Source organism: Acanthochromis polyacanthus, chromosome 1 (assembly GCF_021347895.1).
Source record: "Acanthochromis polyacanthus isolate Apoly-LR-REF ecotype Palm Island chromosome 1, KAUST_Apoly_ChrSc, whole genome shotgun sequence".
NCBI lineage: Eukaryota > Metazoa > Chordata > Actinopteri > Pomacentridae > Acanthochromis > Acanthochromis polyacanthus.
The window spans coordinates 22,427,314-22,443,637 of record NC_067113.1 but is presented as its reverse complement, the minus strand read 5'-3'; the positions used below and the strand labels follow the sequence as shown (position 1 = coordinate 22,443,637).

General features: G+C 41.8%; 1 protein-coding gene across 1 annotated transcript in view; it reads left to right on the top strand.

Moving 5' to 3' along the window:
* The window catches only part of qkia (QKI, KH domain containing, RNA binding a), a 78,981-nt gene that overhangs the window by 27,947 nt on the left and 34,710 nt on the right, over positions 1 to 16,324 (top strand). The window contains 2 exon segments of the mRNA XM_022196572.2: positions 11,303 to 11,330; positions 11,333 to 11,418. Coding sequence (XP_022052264.2) covers positions 11,303 to 11,330; positions 11,333 to 11,418 — 114 coding nt within the window.

The following is a 16,324-nucleotide window of genomic DNA, read 5'->3' as shown; positions in this document are numbered from 1 at the left end:
TTTAAGGACTAATATTTAAACTTGTACCAGGAAAAAAATAAATTGCTGTCTTACATCATAATAAATAATTTTACGCAGTTGTGTGGTATAGTGACGCTCTGTGCATGATGTTCTTCAGCTTGAGGATTGTAAGGAAAAGATTTTTTTTTTCAACAAATTGTTCATATTTACAGATGAATGAGCAGCTGTAAAAGATACAAGATCTTTTTGACAATCACACATGTGCATACATATAAACTTACATCCATATGCAGAGACCCAGCTACACTTTCAGTTGGTCCTTTTGCCTTAGGCCATATGACTTTGTGATGTGTCATCATTGAAATGACAGCTGCCGATAGTTCAGCAATCTGTCAACACTATGGAGATAACTCATCTGTGCTGTAAATGGTTGCTCAATCCTTTCTTTCCTCATGTACTCCACGAGTTTTGACATTCTTGGTTTGTAAGCACACAACTCCTGGCTGTTTAGTTATTTTATTAAGCAATAGTTGTTGGGCTCTTAACATGTGCACTGAGTTGTTAATGTACTACTGTTAAAGCTATATCAAATAGCAGTCTAATTTGGTCTTGGTCTCAGGAGTACACAGCATGCTGGGGTGTTTATGGGCCAACTCTGCTGTAGATTAGTTCTCAGAGGGAAAGTAGGAGGGGGATTGAAAGGAGCAACATCAGGAAAAGTAAACTGCAACTTCATAAATAATCAGTTTAAGGAGATGGCAATCTATTGGACTTACCACTTGCTTTGGTTACAGCAGTGGTGTGGAGGACTTTTCTCAGATGACATACACATTTAAATGCACACACACAGCAGGTAAGGAATAGTACATGTTAAAAGTATCACCGTGGTTATAGAGATGAGGAGGAAGGTGAACACAGACGAGGTAAAGCCCTCGTCTGCAGTGAGCCTTGTGATGTGTGCGTCAGGCTTTGACTGCAGTCGATCAGCCACATTCCTGGCCTCATGGTAATCTTTGGCGCATATGTGAATGATTGTGCCTCGTCTTGAGGAACTGCGTTGCTCTTCATAATCCCAGCAGCTTGCAGTGAGGAAATGAATGGAGGGAGGTGACGAAGGATAACAGACACTGTAGAGCAGGGCAAGGCCCAGTCAGGCATGGATTGCATTTTCCCCCTGACAGCGTTGATAAAGGGCACAGGGGACTGGCTGGGATGAGCTTAGCTCCTGCTGACCCTCAGACCAGACCCAAGCTAAATTAACCAACCACATCTTCTCTTTCATCTTGAGTCACTGTCTCCCAATTATGTAATGCAGTAATAATGTGTCTGTACTTATGTCTACCATTGTGTGCTCATTGCTTTTATGTTATTTAAAACATTTTGTAGAAATATCAAGAATTATCATGACTGGCATTGTGTATTATAGCAAAATTTTGTTAAACTTGTGCATTAGTACATTTTAACATCATAAACATGCTTTATCTTTAAGACACTATAAATTAGTAGAATCATTAAAAGGTACATGTGATTCTTAAACATCTTTGGAAAGTGTACATGTGATATGAGTGACTCTGACAGGTTTGTCATTCAGTTCATGAACATGCAGTTGACTTAAGGGACACCTCTGATACTGTGGTCGTCTTACTGAAATTCTCTTCTATGTAGAACATGCTATTTAAAGATATACGTACAGCATGCTTTTCATTACTGCTGAAGTCACTGTATTGTGTGTGTGTGCGCGCATGTGTGTGTCTTGTGCTGTCCCTGTAAATGGACATATGAGATTTTCAGAAGAGTGAGGAAGGTCTGAAAATGTGTGGAACAGTGGGTACCACCTGTGCCTACAGAGACACTAAAGGCATGCCTCTAATGTTCACACAAACACACACAGACTGTTAAGTGTGGCATCCTCAGATGACCCCTGTGTTCCCTTTGCTCGCTGTGCTATGCTGCTTTGCACAGTGCAGGGCTGTAACTCTGTATTGTGTTTACGAGCTGTCAGGAAGGCTACTAAATTAATTAGGCTTCCCCCTGGTGGCCAAGATGACTCACTGATGACCTTAGTAGATACAAATGCACACACACACTAACATGTACATAATGATGTACAAGCACAGAGAAGTACAAAAACACAATGAGACAAAAATGCCATATATTTCAAGTTGGCAATTTTTTTCACACTTACTTTGGTACACTCATTGTCCTGGCGCCTGGATGCACTACATTAAGCCTGCAGGGAAAGAAGGAAATGCCAGATAGCTTTGTTATATTTGGATGTGATGATGGGGACCTTGGGAAATCAGCATAAGGTCTAAATGAAATAAAATTTTTTAGGCATGCTTTTCCCGTTGTCAGAAAAAGTACCTGTTGGGAACAGCGTGTGTGTGAAAAAACTGGTGTGCTAAAACCTGTTTGTGGAGGTGCCAACATCCATCTTTTTCATTATTTGAACAGCAGACACTGGCAGATAAAAATGTTGCTGTGTGTTCAGCAGGCTTCTTTACAGAACTGATCTCGCTGCACACAATTGTCTAAAGACACCTCGTTTGTGTTGAGGGGGGAAGTAGAACTAATTTGTATTGGCTAATACAGGAAAAGGGAGAGAGGAAAGAAATCACGAAGGAGCGGAAAAAGATGGCACTTCCTATACCCATCTGTCCACTGCTGAAGGAGAGGAAACTGTAATGAAGATTATTAGACTGGGGAATATTATCCCCCCTCATATTTCCGTCTGATTTCCCAGATTCCTCTCATCGAAAATGCATGTGTGTATGTCTTGCTGATGCAACTCTAGGTTCTCTCTAGAAAGCAGGGAATGATGGCACAAGTCTCTTGTTTTGTAATCCTGGCATCAACCCACGACTGTGTCATTTTTTTTTTTAAGTTTTTTTTTTTTGGCCTTTTGTTGGCTTTATTACACAGGTTAGTTGAGAGGCAGACAGGAAAGTATGGAGAAGAATGGGGAAAGACTTGCAGCAAAGGGAGCTAGAATCGAACCCAGGCCACTGCGTTGGGGATTATAACCCCTGTTTATGGGTCGCCTGTTGAGCTGCCTGGGTGCCAAAGATATGTCATTGTTGTGCTGTTTCTTTATCTTTTGAACACTTGCCATTTGCATGACTTCCTTTCATTTTTTTGACTTTGATTTAAAAACTGGATTCCCACTTTCCCTCACCATATCCTTAGGCTGGGGTCACGTTCACTCAGTAGGGGTTTCTCTTCCAGATCACCTATGTGTCCCCTGCTCAGGTTTCACCAGTAGATAATTAGATTGTCCTGGTGCCTGGACGCAGAGCAGCATGTCAGTTCTACCAAAATAACTTGCCTTGCTAGCATGCTTCTACTCTAATTCCCTTAAGTGTGTCCCTCTTCTGTCCTGTGTGCACTTGCCTGTGTGCCCCACATCTGTCTGCAAATGTGTTTGTGTGTGCCTGTGTCTCTATCACTCTGTCTGCCAGTGTGTCTGTCTACCCACCCCCTCACTGTTCTTCAAAGTCAGCCATTTCCTGATGTCGTCAGCGATGCAGAACACTGCAAAGCGTCACCGTGGTGACTGCATCTTGACTGACAGCTGAGTCGCAAGCTATCTGATAACTTCAACCTTCAATTAAATGCTATCTGTGGCTCTGCTTCTCTGCTATGCACACGCTCACACACACATTCATAGACAGCTGACTGACAGCTCAGCATGTCATTCCGGTTGACCTTCAGGAATCCGATAGGATGTGTGACATGTCTTTTAAGCATGTCTCGGTCTCCACTTTATTCCCTGTGTATTTCTGTGTGCCAACTGCTAAATGCCCAGGTGGGTTGTGGGCAGGTCACTTGTTGGCGAGAAATGCTTCGTGCTGAAAACATGCACATGCACACATGGAAGCCACCGCTGTTGTGCTGACTCTTTGAAACTAGACCCTCAGTTAGACGAAAGCTGCTGAGCAACTGGTAAACAGGACCGTCCAAACTTCTCACCAGCTCGAAGACATCCAAAATGAGGGCATGATCGCTAATATAGGATAGGACAATAAAAATACGGCAGGGTTCTCGCCAGCGCATTTCAGCGTAACGGGCCGTTACGCTGTCAGTTTAAAAGATTACACTGTGATTAGGGCCGCTGCGCTGTTATTTTGACAGATAACGCCATGTGCATTTGTTTTTATCGACTGGGTGCCTATCTAGGTTAATTTATGTCTCCCCACCTCAGCTGTACTTTCCTGTCGATTGACCTGTTCCCATCTAAAATTAAGAGCTGCTTCCAATCTCGGGGTTACAATTAGTATGTCTCGGTTGTTTCCGTGATGCCATGTATGGTGAATAGTGACCTAAATCACGAGCATTTGGAGCATCTGTGTGACGCTCATTTGATGACATCTGGGCCGGCCGCTCGCGAGATTTAATGAAGGCTAGTGCGCGTGCGGGAGGACCTGCCGTTACGCTGTAAAAAAATCCTGGTGAGAACCCTGTACGGGCGAAGATACAGTCCTGCTCTTGGTATTTCTGTTGCATTTGTGTTTGTCTGGTGTTCAGGGAGTTGTCATGGCACTTTGGGTTGTTTACCTCAGTAATAGGATCCTTTTAAATCCCCAACCATCACCCACCCTCACCCTCAGTTTCCCCTTTGTGCTCCAGCTGTCTTAACTAACAAACCTCAAAGGAACAAATGTTTGATCCGCCTGCACGTCTACATTTTTTTAGACATTAGCCTGCATTTGGTGGCAAATTAGTCGAGTGGTACACCACAAATAACTTATCTGCCTCAAAAACGGAAAGGAGTGAAGTATCAATATTTCCTTTATGCACTTAATTTTTGGAGAGGTCTTCATCAAGTTTTTCTTGTCTCAATAATGGTCAGCTTTTTAAATGAAGCACATCTATATACACTTTTTTTAGAGAAATAAAAAAAATTATGGAAACATCAAATGTCTCAATTTGCACATATATAGGATAAAATATATGAAGAACTGTGGTAATGCTAATATAATAAACTGATATTAAATATTGTTCTATTGATTGGGAAAAAAAGCAATTCTGGTAAGGAAAAAAACCTCAGAATTAATATTTCTGTCTATACAATGAATCATAGAGCATTTTATTACAAAATGCAACTCTGCATTCCCTAGAAGGATAAAAATGTGTGCATGTGTACATGTGTGCTTGCTTTGTTTGCTTTTACTGTACGACAGCAAACTTTCCTTCATTGCATCATGATGATTCACCTTCACTGCAAGGCAGAATGATTTGAGAATACCAAAAAAAGTGACTCTAGTGGTTTGAACAGACAGAATGTCCTGGCCCTCTCCGTTTCACTGCGGTAAAATTGCCTGGCCAAACCAGCCACTTCTCTGCACAGGGAAAGTCATTAAGCTTGTTCCCATGAGGGTGTCATCACTTATCATGCCAGCTCCTGATATCCTTCTGACCCCCTTAAGTCATTACCAGTCCTGGAAATGTACCGCCCCACACCTTACCTCACCTCACTGATAGAGCAGCAGAGCGGAGGATTTTGATAGCTGTGGCTAGCAAGCCATGCATCATGACAATAATTTGATAAACGGACTGTTTTCTAGTTAGCTGTTTGATAAGGAGGTAATTACAATGTTCATTTAAACATAAAGAGCTCGACTTATTGTCAGTTAACATGGCAGAGGGCAACTGTGTAAGCTGGTTGATGTGTGTCCGTAATGCACTAATGCCAAATTTCATCTCACCTCATGTATTTGTATACTGTAAGTGGATGGTGCCTTGTCCTGCCTTGACCTGTCCATTTGTGTATCGTGAAGGCACAGAGGCGAAAAATGAGAATGAAGGACAAAGGACACAGGTTGATGACACAAGAATCAAAGGTTGCATTGGGGATGTAGTGCGAGGTTTTATCTTTAGTATCTGCGAGCACATACTGCATCCCACTGATTCAGGATTGTTGATGCCGATACCAACATCGATGCTATCGTATCAAACATGATGCTCACATCCAATGTAGTGGTTTGGCAGCTGTGTCAGCATTGACCTTTTTGCAAGCAGACACTTAAGGAATCTAAAAGTTATTGCAAACAGTTCAGCAACGAGGACACTGCTGCAAGGACTAGTACCCACAAAACAAAAAAGCTGTAGTACTTGGGAGGAAGTTAGGGTGGTGGACAACAAAGTGATGCTGGTGTGACATGGATAACGGTGATGGAAATGCATCTGTATTGGTGAGATGTGATTGATCTTCACTACTTTATTGCTTCCCTGCCTTCGATGGATAACAGGTTTGTAGAGAAGGCAGCATGGCATGGCTAACTCTATTCCACAACTTTCTCAGCTTTGCCAAAGGGCAGTCTTGACTTATCGCGATCAGCATTCAAATGAATGCTGAAGGAGAGATTGAATGTTAATTTTTTTTCTCCATACGCTGTTCCAAGGGTTCACAAACTTTGCTCTGTGCCTCTTTCACTTACATCTTCAACACTTCCAGCAGACATCAATCTTTACGCCTTCCATCTCTGCATCCTTACTCTGTATTTTCACCCTGCCTGCAACCCCAAAATAAACCCAAACAGAATTATCAAAGGAGGCATGGATTAGGCACTAAATGCTGGATGTGCTGAATAGAGAGCTTTGAAGTCTATTGGGCTTTGAGGCGAAAATGTCACCACTGGAACCTAAGTCTAATTTTCACTCCTTCATCACTGTGGCCTCATGTCCCCTGTCCCTTGTGTAGATCAAGTATGCAAGCTGCTGTAGGTTAATTCACCTGTCTACTGCTTTTTACTGTGTGGAAAATGTATGTGTGCAGTTAGGATCAGGCCACAAAATGAAAGTAAATACGATGGATTAATTGCATGATGAAACATTTCCACCTAAAAATGAATGAGTGATTAAAGGCAGACTGCCGGCCGGTAGCTAGGAAGGCCGTGTGTAGTCAAAGAAAAACATTGATTTGGGCTGTGAGAGACCAGTGCACTACAGGGGGATGACAGATAAGCAGAAGAGGAAAGGGAAGATCCTGTGTATTAAGACAAAGAGGCAAAGGAAGCCTGCTCCGTTTCCCGAAGCTATGAATGGATACAGAGAGGAGGAGGTGTGGAAAGAGAAGGGATGTATTTTAGCAACTAAGAGTGGTGTTAAACTCTGTGCCCTCTGTGAAGCATCCACAAACTATAACTTGAGTGAAATGGTAAAATGAGATGGAATGTATCTAAGGTATGAGGAAAGTGGGAGATTTTGCTGTAGTAAATGGTTAGAGAGGATGTTAGGACATCAGTGATACTGTCTAACATTAAGGTAACTTTATGGTTAGAATCAAATAGGTGAAAAGACGGAGAGAGATTGAGGTGATGGTGCTTGGTGTATCCAGATTCCGCCTCGTCTTGATACATTGCACTGAACGAACTATTCCTCATTTCCATAAGCCCAGCTAGGCTCGCTAATAAGTGATTGGTATTCTCCTCCTGGCCTGGCCCCGCTCTTCGATAAGCCTTCCATGCACCCAGCCAGCGCCCTCAGCATGATCTCATTTCCTGTCTCCCCACCACCACAAACAAACACGTCAAAAGGCACAATTGTTCTGCTTCTGTGAGCATTGTTGGTAGAACTGCTGTTGTTTCTCAGTTGTTCATACAAAAACAAACTAGTATGCCCGTGCACGTAAACCCATGCGGCAGTCAGCTCTGGGTGCTGAGGGTGTCTGCAGGAGTTCGCTCCATACATTGTGTTTCACACACACACACACACACACACACACACACACACACACACACACACACACACACACACACACACACACACACACACACACACACACACACACACACACACACACCCTCACAAACACACAGTGGCAGAGACGTAGATGCTCAGAACATAACCCGCCTGTGGAGTAGCGATAACTGGAGCTAAACAAAGGCCCTTTAATGTCAGTGTAAGCCCTTGTCCTGAAGGGGGCTTTGTGTGTATGTAGGTGTGTGTGTGTGTGTGTGTGTGTGTGTGTGTGTGTGTGTGTGTGTCTGTCTGTCTGTCTTCCTGTGTTTGCACATGAACTGTGTTTGTATATATACTGTATCTGTTTGTATTTATGCCTTTGTTAGGAAAACTGAGAGAACTCAGATAAAATGAGCCTGAAACAGAACTGAGGAAAAGAGGTCGGAGTGCGGTGACCCTTATTTCCTTTCCTTGTAAATAAGCAAAGGAAATAAGAGAGAAATTTATTGCTTGACAATAATCACCATAATTGTATTTAATTGTTCAAAGTCTGGTAAATTTTGATGAATTTTAATGTCACTGGTGTCTGCCCCAAAGGCTCCTATAGCGTGCAAAACTTTGGAAATCTAGCCAACAGCCGTGGTGGTTTCCAGACATTAGATTTTTTCAAGACCTCATTCTGAGGAACCAGTGCAGTTGATTTAACTGCCGGAATACAAAACATGAAAACTAGCTTTTGGTGTGTAGGAGGCTAGATAGTTTAGCTAGTGCAAGTGAAGAGCGGATAGTGTATTTGGCAGTAAGGGCATGGTATCCATCCTACTCCTCTGGCTGTACTGAGTGGAGTTCCTGGCAGATTCTGTGGCCCTGTACCCTTCTGATAACTCACCCGCTTGGCTGTCCATTGTCTCTACATTCCAGTGGCTTAAAATGGAGGTCGCCTTTTCTAACAGCGTATCAGCATCCATGAGAAGAATGTCAAACCCCCAGTGCAGAGCAGAAAACCAGGGAGCACACTAGTTAAACCACTGAGCTTTATTCCATTACTGACATAATTAGGGTTTTATTTTCCACAGTAGAGTTGCACTTCAAATTGCAAGGTTTAATTATAATGAGACAGTGTTATTTCCTGGTACATCTCCAGTCAGTGGTGAAGTGATTGAAAAAGAAATGTTTCTTTTTCAATCACTTCATTTAGTCATTTAATGTGCACATTAAAATTTTCTTTGAGTAATGCTCTTGATCGACCGCTTGCCCTGACAAAGCTTCTTTTCTGTGCCATGAGATTGCGCACATGTGTCTGCCATGTGTTCAAGCCCTGAGCCACACACACTTTGGAGTTGTGTAGTTGGTTCATTCACATGCATTGTTGTGGCAAGGTTAGCCTTTCTTGCTTATAATAGCTCTCTAAGTGCTGGAAAAACAAGCTGTTTGTCACTTTTCCCCTCTGTGCGTGGTATCGTCTTTCTACCCTTTTCTCTCTTCATTCCTTTCTGCTTTCCTCCATCTGGCCATGGCTCACTGTCAGGTGCAGTTGTCATCGACATATTCATGTCCACAGTGAACACCTCCTCCAGTCATAAGTAGAGTTGTATTATTAACCGTGAGAGCAGGACAGAGAATAAGATGTTCAGTGCTCCATCTGCAGCTTTTCTTTCTTTTTTAGCTAGTTTCTATCTCCAATATCAGATATGCTCTTTCCCGTCCTCTTCTCAGTTTGACACTTGAAGCTTGCCATCTAATTCATCTACTATACGTATTTAATATATTCACGGTGCGCAAGTCTGGTGGGATTTAGACTGATGGAAGATTTTGTATCTTGTTAGGCCAATGGAAATGGTCGCATGTCATAGCTTCACACAAATCTAAATATGAATGTAGATGTTTTTTAACCTTGTGTGTACTCATTTTGTGTGCCACACAACAGCAGCTGTTTTGCAGATCTTACACTGCAGTTGCTAACGGAGTAGGTTGTATAACAACACCCTGGACATTGTCACTGTAGATTCATTTTAATAGTTTAGAAGCAGAGTGTGTGTTTTTTACCACAGCATCACCATAATGCCCAGAGCTTGGGGTTCACCCTCGTCTGCAGCAGCGACTATGATGCAGACAGACAGCTCTCTCTTCCGTGCTTCTCGAGGCTGTGCATGTGTGTTTGTGTACGAGTCAGAAGCAGGCCACCACTCTTTGGTGGCTGACCTCAGAGGACAGGTGTTCTTACATTCTTTAGTTAGCACATTCACCCACAAATGTAGCCCTTGCACCAGTTTCCTTGATTAAGGTTAATCAAACAGACAGTTGCCTTGTGACAGAGAAACACACGCTTAAAGCTTGTCTACCCGCATGCTATGAACATCCGTAGGGACTGAAGCATCTTTCCAGCTGCAGGGTGTGTCTTTCCTGTCAGAGGCAGGCTAGGGATGCAGGCAAGTCCACTTACAGGGACAGGAAAAACAACAGCCTTGAGTTTTTGATTGTCCTCAGCAGTGTTTGTTTACATTGTTTAGGGGAGATTCGCCACCATCGCGTTAAATTTGTAATCCCTCTGTAATTAAATGTGACTTTTCTGATGGTCTTTTGGATTTTGCAGAGGCATTGGTGCGGTGGAGTGCATAAACAGATGTGACTGCGTTTAAGAATTTAATGTAGCTATGTCACAGCCCATTGTAACGGCCCAAGAGATGATTAGTTGTGGTTGTGATTGTAGAGGAAGGCTTTGCGCTATGCCAATGAGCATTTGAATATTCCAGGTTTGAGTAAAAAGATCCCCTTTTGATATTGTCTGAGATGCTCCACTCGTCGTGCTCTCTGGCAGCCGCTGCACGCGTTGCAGAAACATGGGTGCTTTGTGTACGTCTTTATGCGTCACAGTGCTCCTCCTTTCCTTCTGTTTTGTATTTTGACTGAAAATTGCACTGAATTATTTGAACATGTTTTTTTTCATTCATCCCGTTGGAAACCCGTTTCATGTGAAGAGGATTACGTTGGTAAATACATTTCCTTTTGGTACAAAGCTCCAAAGCCACTCACCAGTGAAAGGGGTCTTGATAAGAAAATAGTGTCAATCACACTACCTCACCTCACACCTCCCTCGAGACTCTCAACACCCCATCCACCCCATTTTCCTGTTAATTCTTTCCCACCATCCTGCCCAGACTAATTCTCGGTAGTTAATATTCTATTTCTTCAGAGACAATTTTGACATCTACGGTGTTTGATAAAGCAGGTGCAGGCCAACCCCACTGTGGTCTGTGATTACGCTGTGACTGTGGCGAGAAAATAAAAAAAAAAACACCCCATGTTGCTATTTAAGGGAAGTGTTAAATAAGCGGGAAAAAAAACATACTGAGGACATATCAAAGCTGGTGGGTGTCATCTTTTCTTTGTCCTAGAAAAGCAGAAAGTGAGATGTGCAGATGTGCTTTTGGTGTGGTCACAGCAGAGGCCTGATATCCAACACGGTTCGTGTCATGCTCTTTAGAAGCTCAGGCAAAGTAAAATGTGCATGTGAGAGAATATTCATGCACTGAGTTTCAAATGTGTCTCAATTGTGCTCCGATTTTATTTTCCCATCCTGATGTAGTGTAAATGTTTCAGTCTTGTGCATATTGTATTTGCACATTGATTAACAAGTTTGTTTCTCTCTCTGTGTCTGCAGTATAACTTTGTGGGGAGAATCCTTGGCCCCGGGGACTCACAGCCAAACAGCTGGAGGCAGAGACAGGATGCAAAATCATGGTGCGGGGCAAGAGCTCTATGAGAGACAAGAAGAAGGTAAGCTCATCAGTGTGGCATTTTTTCCCTGTATGTGTGTGAGATTGCACTCATTCAAGTAAAACAAGAATGTCTAAATCACCTGCTTTTGTTTTCCAAAGCTAGTGTACACTTAAGCTCACTTCTTTCTTTCTCCACAATGATTTATCATTGTCTTCACATGTCACATAAAATTGTGATATTTGCTGGGCTAGTGGTCATACAAAAACTTAACACTAGCCCTTTAGGAACATGAGGCAGACGCACGCTCAGTAGATGCCTGGTGGCTGCATTCTGACATCTGATAATGCTGTTTGCAAAATGCTGCGCAGTGGAAAGTATAGAAGGCAGTAGTAAAGCAGACAGCCAAGGCCAGGGGCAGCCGCTATTTCTGGACCCACTGGGCTGAGGTTGGAGACATAAAAGGCTAATGTTTTGCACCTATATATCTTGAAATTTAAGGGGAGAACTTACTCAGAAATGTTTTGCATTATTTCAAATGCAAATTCAACGTACAGATGACATTTTTAGAATGCTCTATGGTTTGACCGTCACCAGCCACATGACCATATTTGAAACTTTAGACTGTCTGTGACAAAATGATGTTGATGAAATCAGGCCATGTTGGGTAATTCTGTTGCACTGCTATCAGGTCAACCTATGACCGGGTATCTTTGTGTGCTTTTTGAATTTTGACACACCATACTATTCAGCTGTGGCAAATGACTGAAGAATTGAAATCTAAATTTTTACATTTATTGCAACATTAGCTTATGGGCATTCCCCACTGGGAGGTTTCAAGTGTGTCAGATTAGATTTAGTGATCTACTTTGAAGTTACTGTGAGGAGAAACTGACAGTTTAGAAAAGTGTGATATATCAAACATCTGTGCATATTTTGCCCAAGGGCCTTAGACCAGGGGTGTCAAGATCCGTTCCTGGAGGGCCACTATCCTGCATGTTTTAGATGTTTCCCTCTTCCAACACAGCTGATTCAAATGATCAGGCTCGTTATCAGGCTTCTGCTGAGCTTGATGATAAGCTGATCATTTGAATCAGGTGTGTTGGAAGAAGGAAACATCTAAAACATGCAGGATAGTGGCCCTCCAGGAACTGAGTTTGACACCCCTGCCATAGACCCTCCTGCAATTGCTGCTTTTACCAATTTTTCAGGTTTTTTTTCTGTCACTGACAACTTTTGGAGATTAATCTATTTTTATCCCTCTGTTCTTTTTGTTTGCACCCTTTAGTTGCTCAGACTTGCCAGGCAGTGGTGCTATATTACAATGCATTTACATAATTTACTGTATTTCATTTTTTTGATATGGCAGTCACCTGTGGCCAAACAGAAGAAATACACATAGACTTACGCAGATTTCCAGCTGAGTCATAATCTTAGAAACTCCAGTATGCTGCAGGGCCAACTTGTTCGTCCCTCTTTCTCTTTTTTATGGTTCCGCCATTCGTATTTTAGTTTCTAGCTCTTCTTCTCATTTCCCTTGGAGTGTGTTCATTATCGCAGAACAAGATGAAGACACTCTGCTACGGTTCTTTCTTTGGAATTAGATCCAGAAGTAGTTAAATGGGAGTGAGTACGATCATGCATGTACAAACCCACGCACACACTTTAGAAGTTTGTCTTAGCTCATTACATGAATCTGTGATTACCTTCTTAATCTCTCACTATCTTAAAACTTAATGACGTGTGCCGGTTTGTTTTTCTGTGTGGTACTGCGACGGGACTTGTGAAAGGCCCTGCGCAATTACTATGCTAACTAAGGCCCAATATAGTTAAACATTTACACGAAAATACAGACAAGCAGGATAATTTCTTTACGCGGTGTTTTGATATCTGATGAAGTGAGTGTTTCTTTGATAGTCCTGGTTTCTGCTCCTACTGTGGTTCTGTATACATAGAAGGTAGGAAGTTGATGGGGGATTTTAAAGGTGGAATTTTTTTCTTTTCACGCATACGGATCATTACATTGCCATTTTTTGGAAATGGCCTCTGTCGAAATTACATTTCGTTCCTAATGTTCTTTCTTCCCTTTAGTTTAGTATAATGATGTAGATATTTACAGTAAAGTTGAGCTAAGCTGGGGAAAGCAGCGAATGCTGTGCCAGTTTTTACATCCATAAATCACAACAATCACTATGAGGTTTACTCTCTGGACCCCGAAAGCTTTTGGATGGCCTGAGTGTGTCATAGCCACAAACAAAGCCACAGCAATAGCCTCCAGTCTCTGCATCCTCAACCTCACTATTTTCAGCTTGATACCCCGTGGCAGCAAAGGATGCCACGGCAGCAGCTTAGCCAGTGTGTTTATTCAGGATCCATTAGCGGCAGCATTTTTATGCTCTCAATAATTCAGCTGGTTACTCCCTCTTGGGCCGCACTGCCTGACGGGGAGCCGGCTCACTGGAGCTGCGCTGTGGGAGAGAGTCGAGTACAGCCTGAGAGAGAGAGAGCAAAATGAAGAACAATGGTGAGGGAAGAAAAGCAGATCAAGTAGAAAATAAGGAGGGAAGAAGCAGGTGAAGAGAAAAATACAGGATACCCTTGTAGAAGAAACCAAATGCTTTTATAATTAAGGATATCCATATTACTCCTTTCGCTCTCAATCTGTGTTGGATTGTTTCAGTCCTAAGCAGCTATTGATGCCAGAGTTGAATTTATTTAGTTCTATTTGTTTTTCCTACGTCTTGTACTGGTGAACCTTGCATGAATTTGCTTTGCAATACAGGTTTCCCTTGTTTCCTGTAATACTCCATGTGCAAATTATTTTGACTGCTGTCATTTAATTATTCCCTCAAGTGCTATTTAAGTCTATTGTCACTGAATAATGTCCTGATATAGTGTTCCTCTTCGTATTAGTCTCAGCTTGATGATTGTCATGAACAGAAAATGTTTTCCTAAAGACTGCTGTAGTTGCTTGTAAACGATCGGATATATTTTCACTTCAAAAATAAAAAGACCGTGATTATGTGACTTAAAATGATGTAAAGTCTTTGTAATCATGTCATAGGAAGTGTAATTGTTTAAATACTAACAAACTGATGTTAAAATGATGAGGTAGGTGGACAAGAAATCATAGAAAACATATTTATTGTTTATTTATTGATCTAATTCACAATATGCAAATGGTGGAATCACTAAACCTGCCTTTGCATGTACATGGGTGAAAACTGAAATTCAGCTGACATAGCTGGATTTAGTGGAGACCAATCCACGACTCACTTGTCTGTAGATTGCACTTTATACTTGGATCAAAAAAGACTAAATGTAAAATGTTTGAGAGGTTGACTAAGTTTAAGTATATACTTGTAATTTCTCTAAGTTTGGCCTTTCGATATTCTTTTATCTGACACATTTGTTGAGATCACACACCAACTTCCATAAATATTGTCCTGATGGTCTACAAGGACTCAAGAAGTCATATTCCAGTTAAACTTTAATCTCTTGCATCAGCTTTGGTCTCTTGGTTTTTCACTCCTACAGTCACGCTTAATGCAAAACAACACAGCGAACAACTACAATTAAATTACAGGTACGTTATATCGACCGTTGCGTAGGTAGAATAGGTATTTCCTATCCCTTTTGCAAAAGCAATTCCCTAATTCTATTTTGGCTCCCGCACAGTGAGATTATGGTTAACTCTATAGACAGCTATTTTATTTAGAGCCACACTTAATAACATTTCAGACTTGCACTTGTGAGAAATGCTCTCTATCAAATAAGTTGATTGTCCTGATACGTAATAGCTAAAACTGTGGCATCAGCAGTGGTCACTGGCAGAACAGAATATGCCTCCGGTTCGAACCATCAACTTCTGCCAACCAATAGATGGTGTCACAGCACATCTCCCACATTTTCTTGCTTAAGAACTAATGTGTGACATTGGCTGTCAATATGCTGGATTTGATTAGACTGTTGGCACTGCAGCCCTCTTGTTTTGTTCAAATTTTATGCTGACTTTTTCATTCCTCATCTCTTGACCCAGTGCAACTGGAACGCTTGTTTCTTCTTTATTAAGATTGTAGAGTCCAGGTATAACAATGTTCAAGTATTAGTTTTGGTACAGTGAATTGTATAATGCTGGTTGAAAAAAGGCTGCTGTATCTTATATCCACACAGCTTACATTTTATTTTGTTTTGCAATTTGTGAAAAGAAATCTGACTGAATCAGAGCTCACTCGAATCTGTAAGCATAAAGTTGAGCTTTATTTACATTCCTAACAGCATAACCTTCAGTGAATGTTGTGGTATTTAACTTGTTTCATTTCAGATCGTATGCCAAAGTCAGTTTAGATGTATTTATATTTAACAATTAATGCCTGTTTTCTCTGTCAGTGCTGATCCACCTTCTTCTACAGCCCCATTTGGCCCTTCTTGCCCTTCCATGTCCCTGCAGCTCTCTACTGCACCTGTTTGGTCTGCTGGCATGGAGCCTCACTCGCGTTGACCTTAGTTGGGAACCGAAGGGACAGAGTTCAAGAGGCATAGTTGAAACAGTGTGGATAGTTTTGTTTATGACTGTTAAAGTGCAACATTACCAGGACAAAATTATAGCACCACATAGTCAAAAGTCCAGACGAGGCAGCACTGTTATATTAAGTAGGACTGACCTCCAGCCACTGCACCAAGGATTGAAAGCTTTGTGTCTGCAGTTGTGCCCCCTGTTATGTGTCCTCGAGCAATGGAACAAATCCTCTCCAGGTTCAGGGGTGTACTGACTCTACAGTGTGAACACAGTCCGATAAAAGAAATACTGAAAACCCCAACTGATTGTTGACTTTTTATTCATTTGTTTATTTATTTAATATTCTTATTACCAGCCCTAAAAGGCAGTGTGACCGTGAAAAATGCCATGGTATATTTCTGTAACCTTGTTTTTCCATGTGGTGCCAGTCAAGCTGTGAGAATTGAG